Below are 16,953 nucleotides of genomic sequence, written 5' to 3'. Positions count from 1 at the left end.
AGAGTCTACAAATCAGCAAGTGGAAACTAGACCCATCAAACAAGCAAAAGAGAAAAATGATGTAAACTACGTAATAATCATAACGTAAGAAAAAGCCAGAAAACCAAAGTAACCGTGCAGAGGTGTCCCTTTAAAGACAGATTGGATAGAAGAAGAAAGTCCTTCATATGATCTAAAATGCAAGCCTACTGTCACCATTGAGGGTGGCTCCCCTGTCCCTGGGGAGGTCTGTCTTTAGGTCCTGGTCCTCAGCCTCTGGTGGGCTACTTGCCCCATCCCCTTCCTTGAGGTTATGGCCCAGATGTGGTGCCTCCTCCAGGGCACCTGCCTGCTTGCTGCGACCTCCATGTGACAATACCAGGGCCCTCTCCCCCCAGAAACAGGCCCAGCCTCCCTTGTGGCAGCTCCAGCACTGCCTGGTGCATCCCTTTGCCTTCAGCCCCCTCCTATGCTCTCCTAGTGTGTTCTCAGCTGGCTCTGCCCCTGTAGCCCTGACCTGCCCTGGTTGCTGCTGTCCAGCTCCTGCTGTTGCTGGGCCCCATCCTGCAGGGCAGCCACACACCCACCTTTCTCGATCCCTTCAGATGCTGTGCCAACCGTGACTGCCCAGATACCATACCCAGTTGCCTTGACCCATGTCCTGGCATGGCCAGGCCTGTAGGCTGTGACTGGTGGCCAGTGGGCAGTCAGATGGGTGAGTGCAGAGGCTTGAATCCCATATCCCTTCTCCCACAACACACTTGGGCTTGGCTGGCCCAAAAAAGCATCCATCTTCTAGGAGGAGGATTCCTGGAGGGAGCCAGAGACTTGGGACAGTTCTGGGCACCCACTGGTCATTTGGCCCGTAGGGGACCGGAGGTCAGAGGTCAGGCCAACCCTGCCACGGGGGTGATCGGAACTGCTGGGTCCTGACCCTGAAGGCCTGGAATGTGGCTGAAGCCTGGGGGCAGGGGCAGCCGCTGACCTCACAATGGCAGGGTCTATTGTCCTCGGCTGGCCCGCTGGCCCCCGCCAGCTGCCGCCCCTGGCTGCCAGGCATGTCCCTCCTCAGCAGCTATGAGGGCCTGCGGCAGGAGATCCAGCGGCTGGCACAGGAGAACGAAGAGCTGCGGCGGCTGGTACAGCTCATCCAGGAGAACCAGGAGCTGAAGCTGGTGCTCAGGAACCGTAGCAGCAGCCTGGGCTTCTGCAGCTCCGGGTTCCTGGCTGAGGTGGCTGCCAGTCCCCGGCCGCTCAGGCGGAGAACAATCAAATTCAAGAATGCTGAGAGAGGTGGGCTGTACCGGGGCCCCAAGACTCTGTGGAGCTGGGCAAACCTGCTGGGTGCTGCGGGGCATCTAGAGCAAAGCCAGGGCCCTGGGGCTCTTTCAGGACGTGCAGCAGGGAGAAGGTGCCAGGTCTGGGAAAGTGACCTCTGAGCAGAGCCTGAGCGGGCAAGGGAGCTGCAAGGCTAGGGCGTGGCTTTCCAGGCCCGGGGAACAGCCTGTGCCAGGCCCTGAGGTGGGTGCAAGTTGGCTGTGCCTGAAGCTGTCAGAGCCGCCGCAGTGGCAGACTCTTCTCCCAGCCCTCTGTTCTTCGGTGGTGGGGACAGCCACAGCCCTGGCGGAACATGATGGAAGCCTGGCCCGGGGTGCAGGTGTGAGAAGTAGCGGCTCTGTGTTCTGAAGGTGGACGTAACAGGACGTCTGGCAGATTGGGTGTGGGGATGAGAATGGGGCCGGGTGCAGGAGCTGCTGCTGGAGTGGGCCAGTGGTAGGTGGCCTGGGGCCTGGTTTTGGGACGTGTCTGGCCATGCAGTCAGAGGCACCACTAGAGACTAGGGGCCAGGCCATCCTGCAGGCCTGGAGCTGCCTCTGGTCGCCGTGGAGGGGCTGCATGGCATTGCCAAGGGGAAGCTGGGACCCACCAACATTGAGGGACAGAGATAAAGGCCCAGTGGGGCAGGAGGCAGGTGGGGGTGGGGGTGGGGGCAGGCAGGTGGGGCAGCCAGGGGAGGCCTGAGCCTAGGGTGGGTGGGAGTTGGCCTTCGTTGGTCTGCCCCTGAGATGTGCAGTGGAGTGGGGTCAGGAGAGCCCCAGATGCAGGCAGAGGTGGGAGGTGGACACCTGGAGGTGCACAGCAGTGGGGTGCCCCTGGGGAGCATGGGGACAGGCCCTTAGAGGGTGCATCTGTGAGTGGATAGCACAGGCCCCTAGAGTGAACAGAGGGGCGAGGGGGTGGCTGGGGATGGTGGTGGGCAGTGAGAGAGTCTGGGGTCTGCAGCATAGGCCTGGCGGGCAACCTGCGTGCGTACAGGGTGGCAGATGGTGGGGGCGTGGGTGGGTGGGGTGTGGGAATCTCTCCTGATAGATCCTGGGCTGAGAGGCTGTGCTGGGGACAGGTGGAAACCAGAAGGCAGGGCAGTCCCACAGGAGTATGGGCTGGCTGGGGCGAGGCTGTGTGGCTGGTGGGGAGGGTCCTGGGCTGAAGTGGGGTTGCTGACCAGAGCTGCTTCCCAGGGACTGCTCAGAGCAGGCAGGTGGGGCTCCTGCACGTGGGCATGGCATGATCATCTGGGGCCTCAGCTGGGCCTCAGGATGGGGAAGGCACTAGGAGATCTGTGGGCATGGGGTCTGGGGGTGACATCACAGCGGGCACCCGCCACTCAGAGGGCAGTCATCCGGACATGAGCAGCAGCCCATCCACGGGGAGGGGGTCCTGAGTGCCTGATCCTGGGCCCCATCCGTGTCTATGGGGAGCTGGAGTCCACGGCCCTTGGCACAAATGTGAGAGGAAAGGGGTCCCAATCCAGACCCCAAAGAGGGTTCTTGCATTTCTTTTTTTTTTTTTTTTTTTTTTTTTTTTTTTGAGACGGAGTCTTGCTCTGTAGCCCGGGCTGGAGTGCAGTGGCCAGATCTCAGCTCACTGCAAGCTCCGCCTCCCGGGTTTACGCCATTCTCCTGCCTCAGCCTCCGGAGTAGCTGGGACTACAGGCGCCCGCCACCTCGCCCGGCTAGTTTTTTGTATTTTTAGTAGAGACGGGGTTTCACCGTGTTAGCCAGGATGGTCTCGATCTCCTGACCTCGTGATCCGCCCGTCTCGGCCTCCCAAAGTGCTGGGATTACAGGCTTGAGCCACCGCGCCCGGCCTGTTGTTGTTGTTTTTTGTTTTTGAGACGGAGTCTCGCCCCTCGCTCTGTTGCCCAGGCTGGAGTGCAGTTGCACGATCTGTGCTCACTGCAGCCTCTGCCTCCCAGGTTCCAGCGATTCTCCTGCCTCAGCCTCCCAGTAGCTGAGATTACAGGCACATGCCATATGCCCGACTAATTTTTGTATTTTTAGTAGAGACGGGGTTTCAACCATGTTGGCCAGGCTGGGAGATACAGGTTTTTATGACCTGTATCTTGTGCTGACCTCCTATCTCATCCTGTGACTCAGAATGCATTAATCGTCTGGGAATGCAGCCCAGTAGGTTTCCCCCTCATTTTATCCAGCTCCTATTCAAGATGGAGTTGCTCTGGTTCACACGCCTCTGACACAAGGAGGGCTGGAGGGGAGGGAGACCCGGTGAAGAGGGCCAGAGATACCGCACAGGAGGGCCCGCGGGGCCGGGAGCGGGGCTGGTAGAGAAAGCCGCAGGGCCTCCTTCCCTTTCCTGTCTGTGCTTCAATGCCCCCTCACACGGGGAACGACGTCCGCCAGTGGGAAGCCCTGCTGTGGCCCGGGCTGCCAGCTCCCCTTGCCCGGGACACCTGGAGGTGGGATCCCGGGGCGCCCACGCTCGGCGAGCCCAGGCCCGGCGCTGGAGCCCCGAGGGCCGCAGAGCCAAGGTGCCCTTGAGCCGGCGCGGGCGGCCTGGGAAGGCGCAGGGCGAGGACAGAGGCGCGGGGGGCGGACCGGGCCTGACGCAACCGCGAGTGCCGGGACCAGTGGCGCGGGGGGCGGGTCCCGCAGGCTCCTCCCCGAGGCGAGGCTGGTGCGGGCAGGGCCGCTGGGAGCGCAGCCAGAGCCGACCGCGAGCGACCGAGCCGGAGCCGAGCGCCCAGGTGGGACCTGCGCAGGGCGGCCTCCCCTCCTCAGCCCCTTCCCCGCTGCCTCCCGGGCCGCTACTCACGCGTCCCCGCCTCGGGCCGCCCTGTCGGTGCTCAGGCTCCGTCCAGTCCCCGGGCCCACCTGGCTTGGGCCGAAGGTCGAGCAAAGAGGGAAGTGGGGTCCCCCGGCCAGCTCGCCCCAAACGCCCTCCCCGCACTCCCGTGCCTCTTTCGTGCTGAGGGACCCCCCTCCGAGGGCTCCAGGGTCCAGCGTCGCCCCCACCTCCCGTGCCTGCTCCACTGCCTGGGTTTCAGCCCAATCCAGGGCCCAGAGAAGCGCGATGCGGGGCATGGGGGCATCAGGCCCTTGACCCCCGGCCAGGGTCTCGCTGGGGCCCAGGCTGCCCTCGGAGCTGGGCCTGCTGCTCTGGCTCTGCACAGAGTCGTGCCCGTGGGTCTCTCCCTCAGGAACCCCCCGCACGCGCAGGGCAGGGCTGGGGAACCTCTAGTCCCACTCGCAGGTGAGCCCGGACTGACCGCCTCTGTCTAGTTTTTCCAGGGCTACCAGCTGAAGAGCTCCTGTGGGATCCCAGCCCCACCACCATGGGCAGCCCTGAGGGCCGCTTCCACTTTGCCATCGACCGTGGGGGTACCTTCACAGATGTCTTTGCCCAGTGCCCAGGGGGTCAGGTGCGGGTCTTAAAACTGCTCTCAGAAGACCCTGCCAACTATGCAGATGCACCAACCGAAGGGATCCGCCGCATTCTGGAGCAGGTGGGCCAGGCCGGAGCGGGTGGACAGGGACCCCACGGCCAGAAACACCACACTGACCACGTGGTCCCCAGGAGGCCGGCATGCTCCTGCCCCGGGACCGGCCGCTGGACTCCAGTCATATCGCCAGTATCCGCATGGGCACCACAGTGGCCACCAATGCACTGCTGGAGCGGAAGGGGGAACGGGTGGCGCTGCTGGTGACACGTGGCTTCCGAGACCTGCTGCACATTGGCACCCAAGCCCGCGGGGACCTCTTTGACCTGGTGAGCTCCTTGCTGGCTGGGGACCAGGGTGTGTGGCATCCACCCCCCAGGGATGCCTTGACCCTGTGGGGAGAGCAGTTGTTGGATTAGTGATGGCTCATGGGCACCAGCTGACAAAGAAAGAGGAAGCTCCAGGAATTCTCAGTGGGACCCCAAGTTCCCCTAGCCCTTGGAGTGGGCACAGGATGCCCTGTTCCTGCCTGCCGCCATGCCCGCCCTGGACGCTGGCATGGGGCCACCCAAGCTAGCCCTGTTCAGGCAGGGGAGGGTGGAACCTCTGCACCTACTGCTGCATTTCCGGAAGAAGCTGCCTCCGTGGGGGTGGAACAGTTGGCTGCACTCAGCTGCCTAGGGGGTGGAGAGCTGCCCCCTGGGTGAGCCTTGCTGGGGCTGCCAGGTATGACTCTCCTGAGCCTGCCAACCTGCCTGTTGGGACATAACCACTCGCCTGTACCACACACCCACGCGGGACCCTGGCATGTACCCCTGGGCCTGGGCCTTTTCTGAGCCTCTGCCTGCCCCCAGACTGTGCCCATGCCCGAGGTGCTGTATGAAGAGGTGCTGGAGGTGGACGAACGCGTGGTGCTGCACCGTGGAGAGGCAGGCACCGGGACGCCTGTCAAGGGTGTGTGTGCTGTCGCTGGTGTGGGAGCTGGGGCCGGAGGGTCCTGCTGGCCTGTGACGGGGCCTCCTGGGCTTTTCTGGCAGGCCGCACGGGGGACCTGCTGGACGTGCAGCAGCCTGTGGACCTGGGGACCCTGCGTGGAAAGCTGGAGGGGCTGCTGTCTCGAGGCATCCGCAGCCTGGCCGTGGTGCTCATGCATTCGTACACGTGAGTGAGGTGGGCTGTGGGCCGCGGGAGCAGGTGCTGGGCCTGGTGGGAGACGAGGTGCCACTGGGTTTTTGTCATAGGTGGGCCCAGCACGAGCAGCAGGTGGGTGCGCTGGCCCGGGAGCTGGGCTTCTCGCACGTGTCACTGTCCTCGGAGGCCATGCCCATGGTGCGCATCGTCCCTCGGGGGCACACGGCCTGTGCCGATGCCTACCTCACACCCGCCATCCAACGCTACGTCCAGGGCTTCCGCCGTGGCTTCCAGGGCCAACTTAAGGTGAGGCCATGAGGCCCCTCCACCACCCACGCCTGGGCCTGGGCCTGGGCCTCGGCCTGCCCAGCCCATCATGGCCCACCTGCTGCCGGCTCACAGCCCCTCGTGGCACACCTGCTGCCCGCTCATAGCCCCTTGTGGCGCACCTGCTGCCCGCTCACCTCATGGCCCACCTGCTGCTCGCACACAGCCCCTTGTGGCGCACCTGCTGCCCGCTCACAGCCCCTTGTGGCGCACCTGCTGCCCGCTCACAGGACGTGCAGGTGTTGTTCATGCGCTCTGATGGCGGCCTGGCGCCCATGGACGCCTTCGGCGGCTCCCGTGCTGTGCTCTCGGGCCCGGCCGGCGGTGTGGTGGGCTACTCAGCAACCACGTACCAGCAGGAGGGTGGCCAGCCTGTCATCGGCTTTGACATGGGAGGTATGAGGGCTGAGGGCTGGGGTCTCGGGGAGGCCCCGCTGCTGGGCCCCTGGGTCTTTAAGCGACCCACCAGCACCCCACCCCTGCCAGGCACGTCCACGGATGTGAGCCGCTACGCTGGGGAGTTCGAGCATGTCTTTGAGGCCACCACAGCTGGCGTCACCCTTCAGGCCCCGCAGCTGGACATCAACACCGTGGCAGCGGGAGGGGGTTCCCGCCTCTTCTTCAGGTCAGCTCTCCTGCTTCCCAGGCCAGGACCCCAGCCCTGTCTGCCTCCTCACGTCCAACCCCAGCCCTTCCCCTAGGTCTGGCCTCTTTGTGGTTGGGCCCGAGTCAGCAGGAGCCCACCCGGGACCCGCCTGCTACCGCAAAGGTAAGAGTCAGGATCTGCCTGGCCTGGCCTTGCCCTCCGCTTGCTGCCCCAGGCCCAGCCCCTCCCATCAGCCCTATCCCTGCCGCCTGCTCCTGCTCCGCTGCCTCCAGCCCCCAAGCCCCACATCCTGTCCACCTCCCAGGGGGCCCCGTGACAGTGACGGATGCTAATCTGGTCCTGGGTCGCCTGCTGCCTGCCTCCTTCCCTTGCATTTTTGGGCCGGGAGAGGACCAACCACTTTCCCCCGAGGCCTCCCGCAAAGCCCTGGAGGCTGTGGCCACTGAGGTCAACAGCTTCCTGACCAACGGGCCCTGCCCGGCCTCCCCGCTGAGCCTGGAGGAGGTAGCCATGGGGTTTGTGCGCGTGGCCAACGAGGCCATGTGCCGGCCCATCCGTGCACTCACGCAGGTACGTCCACCTCTGCTCTCCCGCCTGTCCTGCCCCCAGCCCTGCTCCCTGCCCCACGCCTCCTGCTCAGGCGGGGGGCTGGATGGGGTAGGGTAGGAGAGCCCACTGACCCCTTCTGTCTCCCTAGGCAAGAGGCCATGACCCCTCAGCCCATGTGCTGGCCTGCTTTGGGGGAGCTGGTGGGCAGCATGCATGTGCCATTGCCCGGGCCCTGGGCATGGACACCGTGCACATCCACAGGTGGGCCTAGGTGTGGGTGCACGGAGATGCGTGTGATCTGCACTGGCTTGGGAGGTGGCCCCCCTATTGCCACGCTGCCCATCCCTGCAGGCACAGTGGGTTGCTGTCGGCCCTGGGGCTGGCCCTGGCTGACGTGGTGCACGAGGCACAGGAGCCCTGCTCCCTGCTCTACGCGCCTGAGACCTTCATGCAGCTGGACCAGAGGCTGAGCCGCCTGGAGGAGCAGTGTGTGGATGCCCTGCAGGCCCAGGGCTTCCCCAGGTGGGCTCCCAGGGTGCCCTGGACAGAGGGCTTACGTTGTCCCCCTTGGTGGGTTTTCTGCCTGATGACTTCCCAGGTGGTCCCGGGGTGCGCGAGAAACAGAACAGGTGTCCTTGCCGGGCGCTGGGTGGGGTGGGGGGCAGGGCAGGGGGTTTGGTGTGAGTGTCCCCAACCACCTGCTGCAGGTCCCAGATCAGCACTGAGAGCTTCCTGCACCTGCGCTACCGGGGCACCGACTGTGCCCTGATGGTGTCTGCCCACCAGCACCCAGCCACAGCCCGCTCGCCCCGTGCGGGGGACTTCGGGGCAGCCTTCGTGGAGCGGTACGTGAGTTTGCCAACTCCGGATCCCTGGCAAAGGGCCTTCCTGTCTGGCCACCTCACGTTGACTACTCCTTGGGCCCCGTGGGGAGTGCAGGTACATGAGGGAGTTTGGCTTTGTCATCCCTGAGCGGCCAGTGGTCGTGGACGATGTGCGAGTGAGGGGCACTGGCCGCAGTGGTCTTCGCCTCGAGGATGCCCCCAAAGCCCAGACCGGGCCTCCCCGGGTGGACAAGGTTGGTGGTCCTGCCCGTACCAGCCTGACAGCACCCGTGGGGCACTGGGATGGGGACCAAGCCCTGTGAGAGGCATCGGGGAGGGTGCTGGGCCCGGGTGCTGCACTCACCCACACCCTCTGCAGATGACCCAGTGCTACTTTGAGGGGGGCTACCAGGAGACCCCTGTGTACCTGCTGGGAGAGCTGGGCTATGGGCACAAGCTCCATGGGCCCTGCCTCATCATCGACAGTAACAGGTGGGCTGAGGTCCAACCAGGGTGGAGGATATGGAGGGGTCAACCATGGGGCCCCTGGTGCAGGGTTCTCTGGCCCAAGGCTGCAGGGGCCTGCAGGACTCTGTATCCTACCATCGTTGGGGTGTCCCCTGGCCTGGGGCTGTGGCATCTCTGGTTGGAGGGGTGTCGTCTGGCTCCATGCAGACCCTCTGTGCCCTCTGCTCCCTAGCACCATCCTGGTGGAGCCAAGTTGCCAGGCAGAGGTGACTGAGACAGGGGACATCCGCATCTCTGTGGGGGCCGAAGTCCCTGGCACAATGGGCACCCAACTGGACCCTATCCAGCTGTCCATCTTCTCACACCGCTTCATGAGCATTGCTGGTGAGTGGCCGTGGCCAGGTTCCCTGCTGCCTGGCTCCCTGTGGGATGAGGCGCCGGCTGTGTCATGGGGTGGCTGGCAGGGCTGTGCCCAAAGGGAGAGGCAGAAGCAGGACCCCCTGGTGACGGGGCGGGCAGTGTGGCTGCAGCACTGGCATGGTGCAGTTGGCCATGAGAACAAGCCTTGGGCAAGGAGGACACCTTCCCCCTCTTACCTGCAGCCATGTGATCCGGGGAGTGAACTTCTAGCTAAGGATGAGATACTGAGGGCAGCACAGGGAACCCATCTGTGCAGGGTCAGGCCAGCGGCTTGCTGGGAGCCCAGGGGTCAAGAGTCTAGGAACCAGGTTCTTGCTGTGCCAGGCAGGGTGGGAGGGTCGAGGAGTGGCATTGGGTTCTTGCTGGGGGCTCCAGGCGGGACTGGGGAGGAAGGTGGTGTCCTTTACATAGGCTAAGACATGTGGCCAAGTGGGCACACGGTCACCTTGGTCTTCCCCAGGAAAAAGCTGCTGGGTTCTGGGTTTGAGCCCCGGTGGTTCCTGTTCCTTCCTTTCCTGGGGCCATGCTGTGGGTGGATGGGGCCAGCAGGCATCTGGTCACTTTGTGCTCCCAGAGCAGATGGGCCGCATCCTGCAGCGCACAGCCATCTCCACCAACATCAAGGAGCGCCTCGACTTTTCCTGTGCTCTCTTTGGGCCCGATGGGGGGCTGGTGTCCAATGCCCCCCACATCCCTGTGCACCTGGGTGCCATGCAGGAGACGGTGCAGTTCCAGGTGCGGTGGACCCTCCCCCGCCTTCCTACCCCTCCCTCACCTCACCCTCCCACCCCTCCCTCGCCTCACCCTTCCATCCCCCTCCCTCACCCTCCACCCCACCCCACTCTGGCCCCTGCTCCACTGTGCCCACTCTGCACCCATTTCCTGGTTTCAGATCCAGCACCTGGGGGCTGATCTCCACCCTGGTGACGTGCTACTGAGCAACCATCCCAGTGCCGGGGGCAGCCACCTGCCAGACCTGACTGTTATCACACCGGTGAGGGGTGCTGCCCACCTGCCTCTGCTGGGGCAGGGGTGGCCGACGTAGCTGACCGTGGCTTTCCACCCGCTAGGTGTTTTGGCCGGGTCAGACGCGGCCTGTTTTCTATGTGGCCAGCCGAGGGCACCATGCAGACATTGGCGGCATCACACCAGGCTCCATGCCACCCCACTCCACCACGCTGCAACAGGAGGGTGCTGTCTTTCTGTCCTTCAAACTCGTCCAGGGGGGTGTCTTCCAAGAGGAGGGTGAGTGGGGTGGGGTTGGGTGGGCCTTCTGCATTCTGGGACACATGGCCACTGCTGGCAAGCAGGCCTGGCTGGACCGTGGGATGCAGCCCATAGACCCAGGCCTGCCTTGAGGCTGGGAGGAGATAGGTGGTTACCGCAAAGGGCAACTGCAGATCGGATCCCAGGAGCTGAGAGGAATGCAGCCTGGGCCCAGGAAGGCCTCCTGAGGGGTGGTTTTGTGGGTGGAGAGTTAGCCAAGATGTGGAGGGTCAGGGTGCTGGAGGGAGAGAAGCCTGTTTCAAGGTGGGTGGCTGCTTGTGTGTGCAGTCATACTGGGTGGAGTCTGCAGAGAAACAGCAAGGCAGGGGCAGGGGCAGGGGCAGGGCCCAAAGGCCCCTGTAGTGTTTTCTGGGCCTAGGTCTGAGTCACTGGGTGGTGGGTGGCCGTGAAGGGCTTTCAGCTGGTCCTGCACTAATCTCCCACTGTGCCCAAGTGCAGAGAGGATGCGGGGCCTGAGAGTGGCCTGGAGGCTGGGGGACAAGAGTGGGGGCAGCTGCAGTTGCCCTGGATGATGCTGAGTCTTGGGCTGAGTGGAGGGTGAGGGTGGAGGGTGGGGGACTGTTTTGGATGTGGAAGGAAGTGGGTATTTGGAGGGATTTGGGAGAGGGGGCCAGGGGTCAAGTTTGGGCAGCTGGAGGTGGAGGCCCTGGCACTGAGCAGTGGCAGGAAAGGTGGGATGGAGGCTGCAGCAGTGCCTGTGGTGGGGGTGGGGGTAGGAAGGCAGGGAAAACAAGCCCTGGTCTGAGGCTGCAGGTCTGGGAGCCCAGGGGAAGTGGCGTGGCCGGGGTGGAGGGTGGGTGTAATGGAACCACAGGCTGTTCTGGTGTTGAGGACACAAATAGAGTGGCCCATTTCCGGCTGCTGCCTTGATCAGTGTGAGCTGGGGGCAGGGGGTGTGGACCACAGAGGGACATGTGCAGGCACACTGCAGAGGGCCCTGTGGCTGCCTCAGAGAGGACCCTGAGCCAGGCTCAAGGGCAGGAGCTTTCCTGAGGTGGGGAGCAGTCCCAGGCCAGACCTCACTGCTTTCTAGGGGCCGGAGACCTTGTCTGGATTTGGGAAACCTGGGTTGGGGGTGCAGACAGGGTTGGCCAGGGGCTCAGTAATGACACTGTCCATCCAGCGGTGACTGAGGCCCTGCGGGCGCCAGGCAAGGTCCCCAACTGTAGCGGAACCAGAAACCTGCACGACAACCTGTCGGACCTCCGTGCCCAGGTGGCAGCCAACCAGAAGGGCATCCAGCTGGTGGGGGAGCTCATTGGGCAGTACGGCCTGGACGTGGTGCAGGCCTACATGGGCCATATTCAGGTGGGCCTGGGCACAGGAGTGTGGGCAGCAGGGCCATCCTGCAGGTGGCCTGGCTGCCACTGATCCTGCTCCCTGCCAGGCGAACGCTGAGCTGGCCGTGCGCGACATGTTGCGTGCCTTTGGAACCTCCCGGCAGGCCCGGGGCCTGCCCCTGGAGGTGTCCTCGGAAGACCACATGGACGACGGTTCTCCTATCCGCCTTCGCGTGCAGATCAACCTGAGTCAGGTGGGCCGCAGGGATGGCGCTTCTGGGCGGCAGGGGCATGGCGCAGCTGCTGACTGCCTCTCTCTTCCCTCCGGTGCGCAGGGCAGCGCTGTGTTTGACTTCAGCGGCACTGGGCCGGAGGTGTTCGGTAATCTCAACGCACCGCGGGCCATAACCCTGTCCGCCCTCATCTACTGCCTGCGCTGTCTGGTGGGCCGCGACATCCCGCTCAACCAGGTTCGCAGGGGTGTGTGAGCGAGGGCGGGCCCCAGCCCGAGGTCACCCTGAGTGCGCCTCCGGGCCCAGCCACGGACTGACCCCATGAGTGTTGGGGCGCGGAGGTGCTATTTCTCTTGGAGCCCACCCCAAGAGCCCCTGAGAGCCGCCCTCCCCGCACAGGGCTGCCTGGCGCCAGTGCGCGTAGTGATTCCCCAAGGCTCCATCCTGGACCCGTCGCCCGAGGCGGCCGTGGTGGGCGGCAACGTGCTCACGTCGCAGCGCGTGGTGGATGTCATCCTGGGGGCCTTTGGGGCCTGCGCCGCCTCCCAGGTGCGGGGGCGGGGTGAGCGCGGTCGGGGGCGGGCCGGGTGGGCAGGCTGGAGTAGGAGTGGGCGGGAGAGGTGGGGACGCCCCGCCCCAGCCCAGCGCAGCGACCGAGTGCTCTCGCCAGGGCTGCATGAACAACGTGACGCTGGGCAACGCCCACATGGGCTACTACGAGACGGTGGCAGGCGGCGCGGGCGCGGGTCCCAGCTGGCATGGGCGCAGCGGCGTGCACAGCCATATGACCAACACGCGCATCACCGACCCTGAAATCCTGGAGAGCCGGTGAGCGGCGTGCGCGGAGCCTGGGGAGCGCGACCGGGTGGGAGCCGGGGCTCGGCCACACTAAGTCTTCGCCCTTGTCCTCGCCCTCACAGGTACCCGGTCATCCTGCGCCGCTTCGAGCTGCGGCGGGGCTCGGGGGGCAGAGGCCGCTTCCGGGGCGGCGACGGTGTCACCCGCGAGCTGGTCTTTCGCGAGGAGGCGCTGCTGTCAGTGCTGACCGAGCGCCGCGCCTTCCGGCCCTACGGGCTCCACGGTGAGCGGGTCCCCAGCCCTCGCGGCCCTCCCTGCCCCCGCCCCCGCCCCCGCCGCGGGTCCCTCTGGACTCCTCGCCTCCCTCCGCAGGGGGCGAGCCCGGTGCCCGCGGCCTAAACCTGCTGATACGCAAAAACGGCCGGACGGTGAATCTGGGCGGCAAGACGTCGGTGACCGTGTACCCTGGGGTAAGGGCCATGGCCTGTCCTGTCCCTCTCCTCTCCCGGCCCCATCCCACAGACGGGGAACAGTTGCAGACATGACCAGAGGCCGAGTTTAATCTGGCCCCCGAAGGAAAGGGGGCGCGTACCAGGCCTCTGTGGTCCCTGGGGGTGGGTGATGGATGCTGCCCTGTGGGGAGGGGACTGTGCAGGTGACAGGGAGGGGCCACAACTGCGCTGAGCCCGTACCCCCCCCAACAGGATGTGTTCTGTCTCCACACGCCCGGCGGCGGTGGCTATGGGGACCCAGAGGACCCCGCCCCACCGCCGGGGTCACCCCCGCAAGCACCGGCCTTTCCCGAGCACGGCAGCGTCTATGAGTACCGTCGTGCCCAGGAGGCCGTGTGAAGGTCCTGCAATAAAGATGCCTTAAGTCACCCGGTTCTGGGGACGCAGCTACGGCGCCTAGTTCGTGCTCCGAGTCGTGTCTGTGCGCGCCGGCTGCACGCCTGTCATCTGTGCCTGCCTTAGGAGGACACCCAGACTCGGAGCTGCAGGTTCACTACCAGGTGGTCCGTGACCCCCCCCAGGGCGGTACTGAACGTCACCTGCTCCACCTCCTGGGGGCGGGAATCAGGTTGAGGGTCGTCCCAGCGCCGCAGGCCCAGCCACCCGGGCCCTGGCACTCACTGGGCTCAGCAGGCCCCCAGGAACTCCGCAGTACGTGATGTAGTCCAGGTGCTGACCCCTCCAGGGCTTAGCTAGGCGGCTTCTGCCGGGAGGGCCGGCCAGGTAGAGGTGGCGCCCTTTCTCCTGCTCCAGGGTCCTGGAAGGGGGCGGTGTCACCAAGGCCAGGGCCCCTTTGCGCGCTTCAGGCGGGCAGTGCCTACCTCCAGGTCGCCACTCACCACCTCAGCATCTCGGGGGAGGAGGCCACGGAGTGGTGGAGCACGGAGCTGCGCAGTGCGGTCCCTGGGGGATCTGGGGGAGGGAGGCATCAGCCAGAGCCTCGGCCGATAGCGCTCCCCAGGTCCACTCCCCGCTCTGGTACCCTCCCCCCAAGCACGATACCCAGGGCCCAGGGCTGCTCTTGGCGCGTGCCCATCCGGCAGGGGTCCTGGAAGCGGCAGAAGAGCTTGTGCTGCTGCTGCAGCGCAGAGAGAGGCTGGAGCGCGGTGGGCGGGGCCGGGCCTCCTGGCTCCGCCCCTGCCTCCCTGCCCTCCCCTCCTGCTGGACCTTTCGAGAAGTTATCGAAGTTTAGGTCGCCCAGGAGCACGCGTAAAGCCACGACCCCTCCACTTTGTTCGCTCTCGGCCTCAAACTTCTCGGCTCAGTCCAGCAGCAGCGTCAGCTGTTTGCTGCCCAAGGGCCCGTCCTCTGTGCGGGGAAGGGGGGTGGGGTGGGCTCGGCTCCAGATTCGGACCCGCATCTTGGACAGTCAGCTCCCGGCTCCCCAGTTCCTGATCTGTGAGCCCGACAGGCACCTCTCAGGAATTCCCATGCCTGGGGCAGTGAACATAGGGCGGGAGGTGGGGGCGGGGTACAGGTGAATGTAGGGATCAGTAGCCACCACGGAGAGGCGGGACCTGTTCTGAGGACCCACCCGCAGGGCTCACCAGCCAGTGCTTGCAAGTGCGTGTAGTGCAGGAATCCCACGATGTGGTGCCCGTCCAGGCTGCCCAGCTGCGCCTGCAACACCACGGACGGCCCCAGCTTCCCTTGCCTTCTTGGCCGAACCCCGCCCCCTCTGTGCTCTGGGCGGGGTAGGCCAGTACCTGTGTGGACAGTAGTCCCTTGGAGGCCAGCGTGTCCTCGCCACGCGTGTGGGGGAAGCAACGGAAGGTGGCGCACAGCAGCGGGTAGCGCGAGGCCAGCAGCAGCCCGCTGTCCAGTAGCTTGAGGTGCGGCCCGGTCTGTAGGCCAAGTGTGCCGACGTCGTACAGCACCGGGCCCAGGTTGGGCGTCAGGCGATTCACCAAGTGACGAGCTGCGCGCAAATCGAATACCTCCTGCAGACACACAACGTCCAGACCCACGGGCAGCGAGGCCACCAGCGTCCCACGCGGCGCCCTGGGCCACAGTTGGCTGCAGTCCGTAGCCCTATAGAGCGCGGCGCCAATGGCCTCAGCCGGTCGCTGGCTGTGTGGCAGGTTGCTGAAGCGCGGCAGCCTGTCCAGGAGCAGGCACAGATTGGCCATGAGGAAGATGAAGCAGCGCCCGGGTTCGGCAGGCGGGCGCCAGAGCGCGGGCGGCGCCCAGCACAGCGGAGGGGGGCGGTAGCAGAAGGGGCGGCGCCAAACCTGCAGCGCCAGCCAGAGTGGCAGGCGGGTCAGCGCCAAGGGCAGGCCGACCACCACCAGCAGCAGCAGCGCCACGAGGCCGCTCGCCCCCCTTCTCAGCCATCCCAGGCTGATCGGGCTCGCCGTTGGTGCACAGCAGCCCAGAAGCTGGTCCAGGGCCCAGTAGGCCGGGGAGAGCAGCTCGTGGGCCAAGCCGTGGAGTGCGTGCAAAGCCGGGTGCGGGAAGGGTGAGGGCCGCAGGGCGTCAGTCGCCCGGGGCCAGTTGGGCGGGGATTGCATGGTACACCTAACTCTTCGGCCGCGGGGCGCCGGGGAGACTCATTGGCTTCCAGAGGACAAGCTGACTTGTCGGTGCATCAGCGCGAGCTGCGGGGGAGTCACAGGGGTGAAGGCCGCGTGGCACAGCGTGTGCGCAAAGCCGGTGAGGTGCTGACCCAGCGAGCCTGGCGGAGGCGCGGGCGTAGGCAGAGGGGCGCTTCAGAAAGAAAACCCGAAAGGGACCTGATCTCAAATCCCCACCCTGGATCCTCCTTGCCCCGCCCTATACACCCGCGAAGGTCACACAGGGAACCTGTGAGGTCCGCCCAACGCAAGCGGGATCGGGATGCAGCCTGCGGCAAGTGGAGGGCGACCGTTCTTGAGTGCGGGCTGCGCAGGGCTGGTGAGGAGCAAACAGTGTGCTCTGCCCCCGGCTCCCCTGTACCCGCCCCCACGCAGGTCAGCATGGAATAAGTCGCGCACTCCGGCTGCCCAGACGGCAGAATCCACCCCACCCGCTACGCGTGTCTCTGCGGCCCGGTGGTGTCGGGCGCCTGAGTTCAAAGACCTGACACCTGAGGAGGGATGGACTCCCGCCTAGCGCCCCACAAAGTCCCCCAAAAGGCCAGCCCGCAGTGGTGATGGCCCTGTGGCCCTACCCCATGGAGCTTCCAATCTAAGGAGAGGGACTGTTGGTTTTGCCCTGCGCGTAGCTCTGCTGCTGCACGCGAGCCAGACGGAAGCGTTTCCCCATTCTCCCCATTCGTGGAGCGCTCTGGCATACCCTCAGGAGCTCCCAGGACAGGATGGCCGGTAGCTCCCAGGCTCTGCTCGCCTCCCACCTTTCTAATTGGGCCTGTGAACCAGCACACACTCTCCCGGTCAGCTGGGTGCAAGCGTCTCTTAAATAGCCCTGGGAGTTGGCAGGGAGGTGGAGAGGCTTCTGGCAGAGCTCTTCCCTGCCCTTCCCAGGGACGAAGAGGCTGGGTGTCTGGTTGGATTCCCTGGAGGCCTGGGAGTGGGGAGGGCAGAGGCAGGAAGCTCAGCAGCCCAGGCATCCTCGGAGGGCTTGGCACACCCTGCATACCCGCTCCTTCCCTGGACTCCTTACTGGTTGCTGAAAGATTCCCATTGGAACTCAGACCTTGTGGGTCCACTGTTGCCTCGTGCTATCCTCTCTGTCTGGCAAGCACTGGTGCCCCAGGACCCTCCTCAGTTGGGGTTTCGATCTCCCTCCCATTGCAGCCAGCCTCCTTGCCTTCCTGCCTGCAGACTTGCTCCTGTCTCACCCTGTGGTGTGGGCCCCTCTGC

General features: G+C 65.2%; 2 protein-coding genes across 16 annotated transcripts; one reads left to right on the top strand and one right to left on the bottom strand.

The window, feature by feature from the left end:
• The first annotated feature begins 1,473 nt into the window (after positions 1 to 1,473).
• On the top strand, positions 1,474 to 13,552 carry OPLAH (5-oxoprolinase, ATP-hydrolysing). Of its 10 annotated transcripts, none has more exons than XM_045399350.2 (27): positions 1,474 to 1,636; positions 4,560 to 4,783; positions 4,855 to 5,046; positions 5,572 to 5,671; positions 5,755 to 5,878; positions 5,959 to 6,154; positions 6,406 to 6,571; positions 6,662 to 6,800; positions 6,877 to 6,944; positions 7,087 to 7,352; positions 7,480 to 7,592; positions 7,683 to 7,853; positions 8,039 to 8,176; positions 8,271 to 8,409; positions 8,535 to 8,647; positions 8,856 to 9,007; positions 9,618 to 9,778; positions 9,936 to 10,037; positions 10,114 to 10,288; positions 11,454 to 11,638; positions 11,718 to 11,864; positions 11,946 to 12,080; positions 12,243 to 12,392; positions 12,514 to 12,671; positions 12,764 to 12,924; positions 13,014 to 13,111; positions 13,346 to 13,552. In XM_045399350.2, the coding sequence occupies exons 2-27, from the start codon at positions 4,613 to 4,615 to the stop codon at positions 13,490 to 13,492; spliced, it is 3,867 nt and encodes a 1,288-aa protein (XP_045255285.2). In that variant the 5' UTR covers positions 1,474 to 1,636; positions 4,560 to 4,612; the 3' UTR covers positions 13,493 to 13,552. The 10 variants fall into 10 exon arrangements, 4 of the variants coding, with proteins under 4 accessions (XP_045255285.2, XP_065375916.1, XP_045255284.2 ...); XM_065519844.1 differs by having other exon boundaries at positions 1,474 to 1,752; XR_012416773.1 differs by lacking the exon at positions 1,474 to 1,636 and adding an exon at positions 3,984 to 4,024 and having other exon boundaries at positions 4,569 to 4,783; positions 9,623 to 9,778.
• Positions 13,184 to 16,953, bottom strand: LOC102142421 (sphingomyelin phosphodiesterase 5). 6 transcript variants are annotated; one of them, XM_073999730.1, is made up of 5 exons: positions 14,860 to 16,953; positions 14,701 to 14,773; positions 14,156 to 14,587; positions 13,993 to 14,065; positions 13,184 to 13,910 (listed from the first exon to the last, which is right to left on the bottom strand). In XM_073999730.1, the coding sequence occupies exons 1-3, from the start codon at positions 15,661 to 15,663 to the stop codon at positions 14,523 to 14,525; spliced, it is 942 nt and encodes a 313-aa protein (XP_073855831.1). In that variant the 5' UTR covers positions 15,664 to 16,953; the 3' UTR covers positions 13,184 to 13,910; positions 13,993 to 14,065; positions 14,156 to 14,522. The 6 variants fall into 6 exon arrangements, with proteins under 6 accessions (XP_073855831.1, XP_073855830.1, XP_073855832.1 ...); XM_073999729.1 differs by having other exon boundaries at positions 13,993 to 14,587; XM_073999731.1 differs by having other exon boundaries at positions 13,184 to 14,065.

This window comes from Macaca fascicularis, chromosome 8 (assembly GCF_037993035.2).
Source record: "Macaca fascicularis isolate 582-1 chromosome 8, T2T-MFA8v1.1".
Taxonomy (NCBI): Eukaryota; Metazoa; Chordata; class Mammalia; order Primates; family Cercopithecidae; genus Macaca; species Macaca fascicularis.
This window is presented reverse-complemented; position numbering and strand designations above follow the sequence as displayed.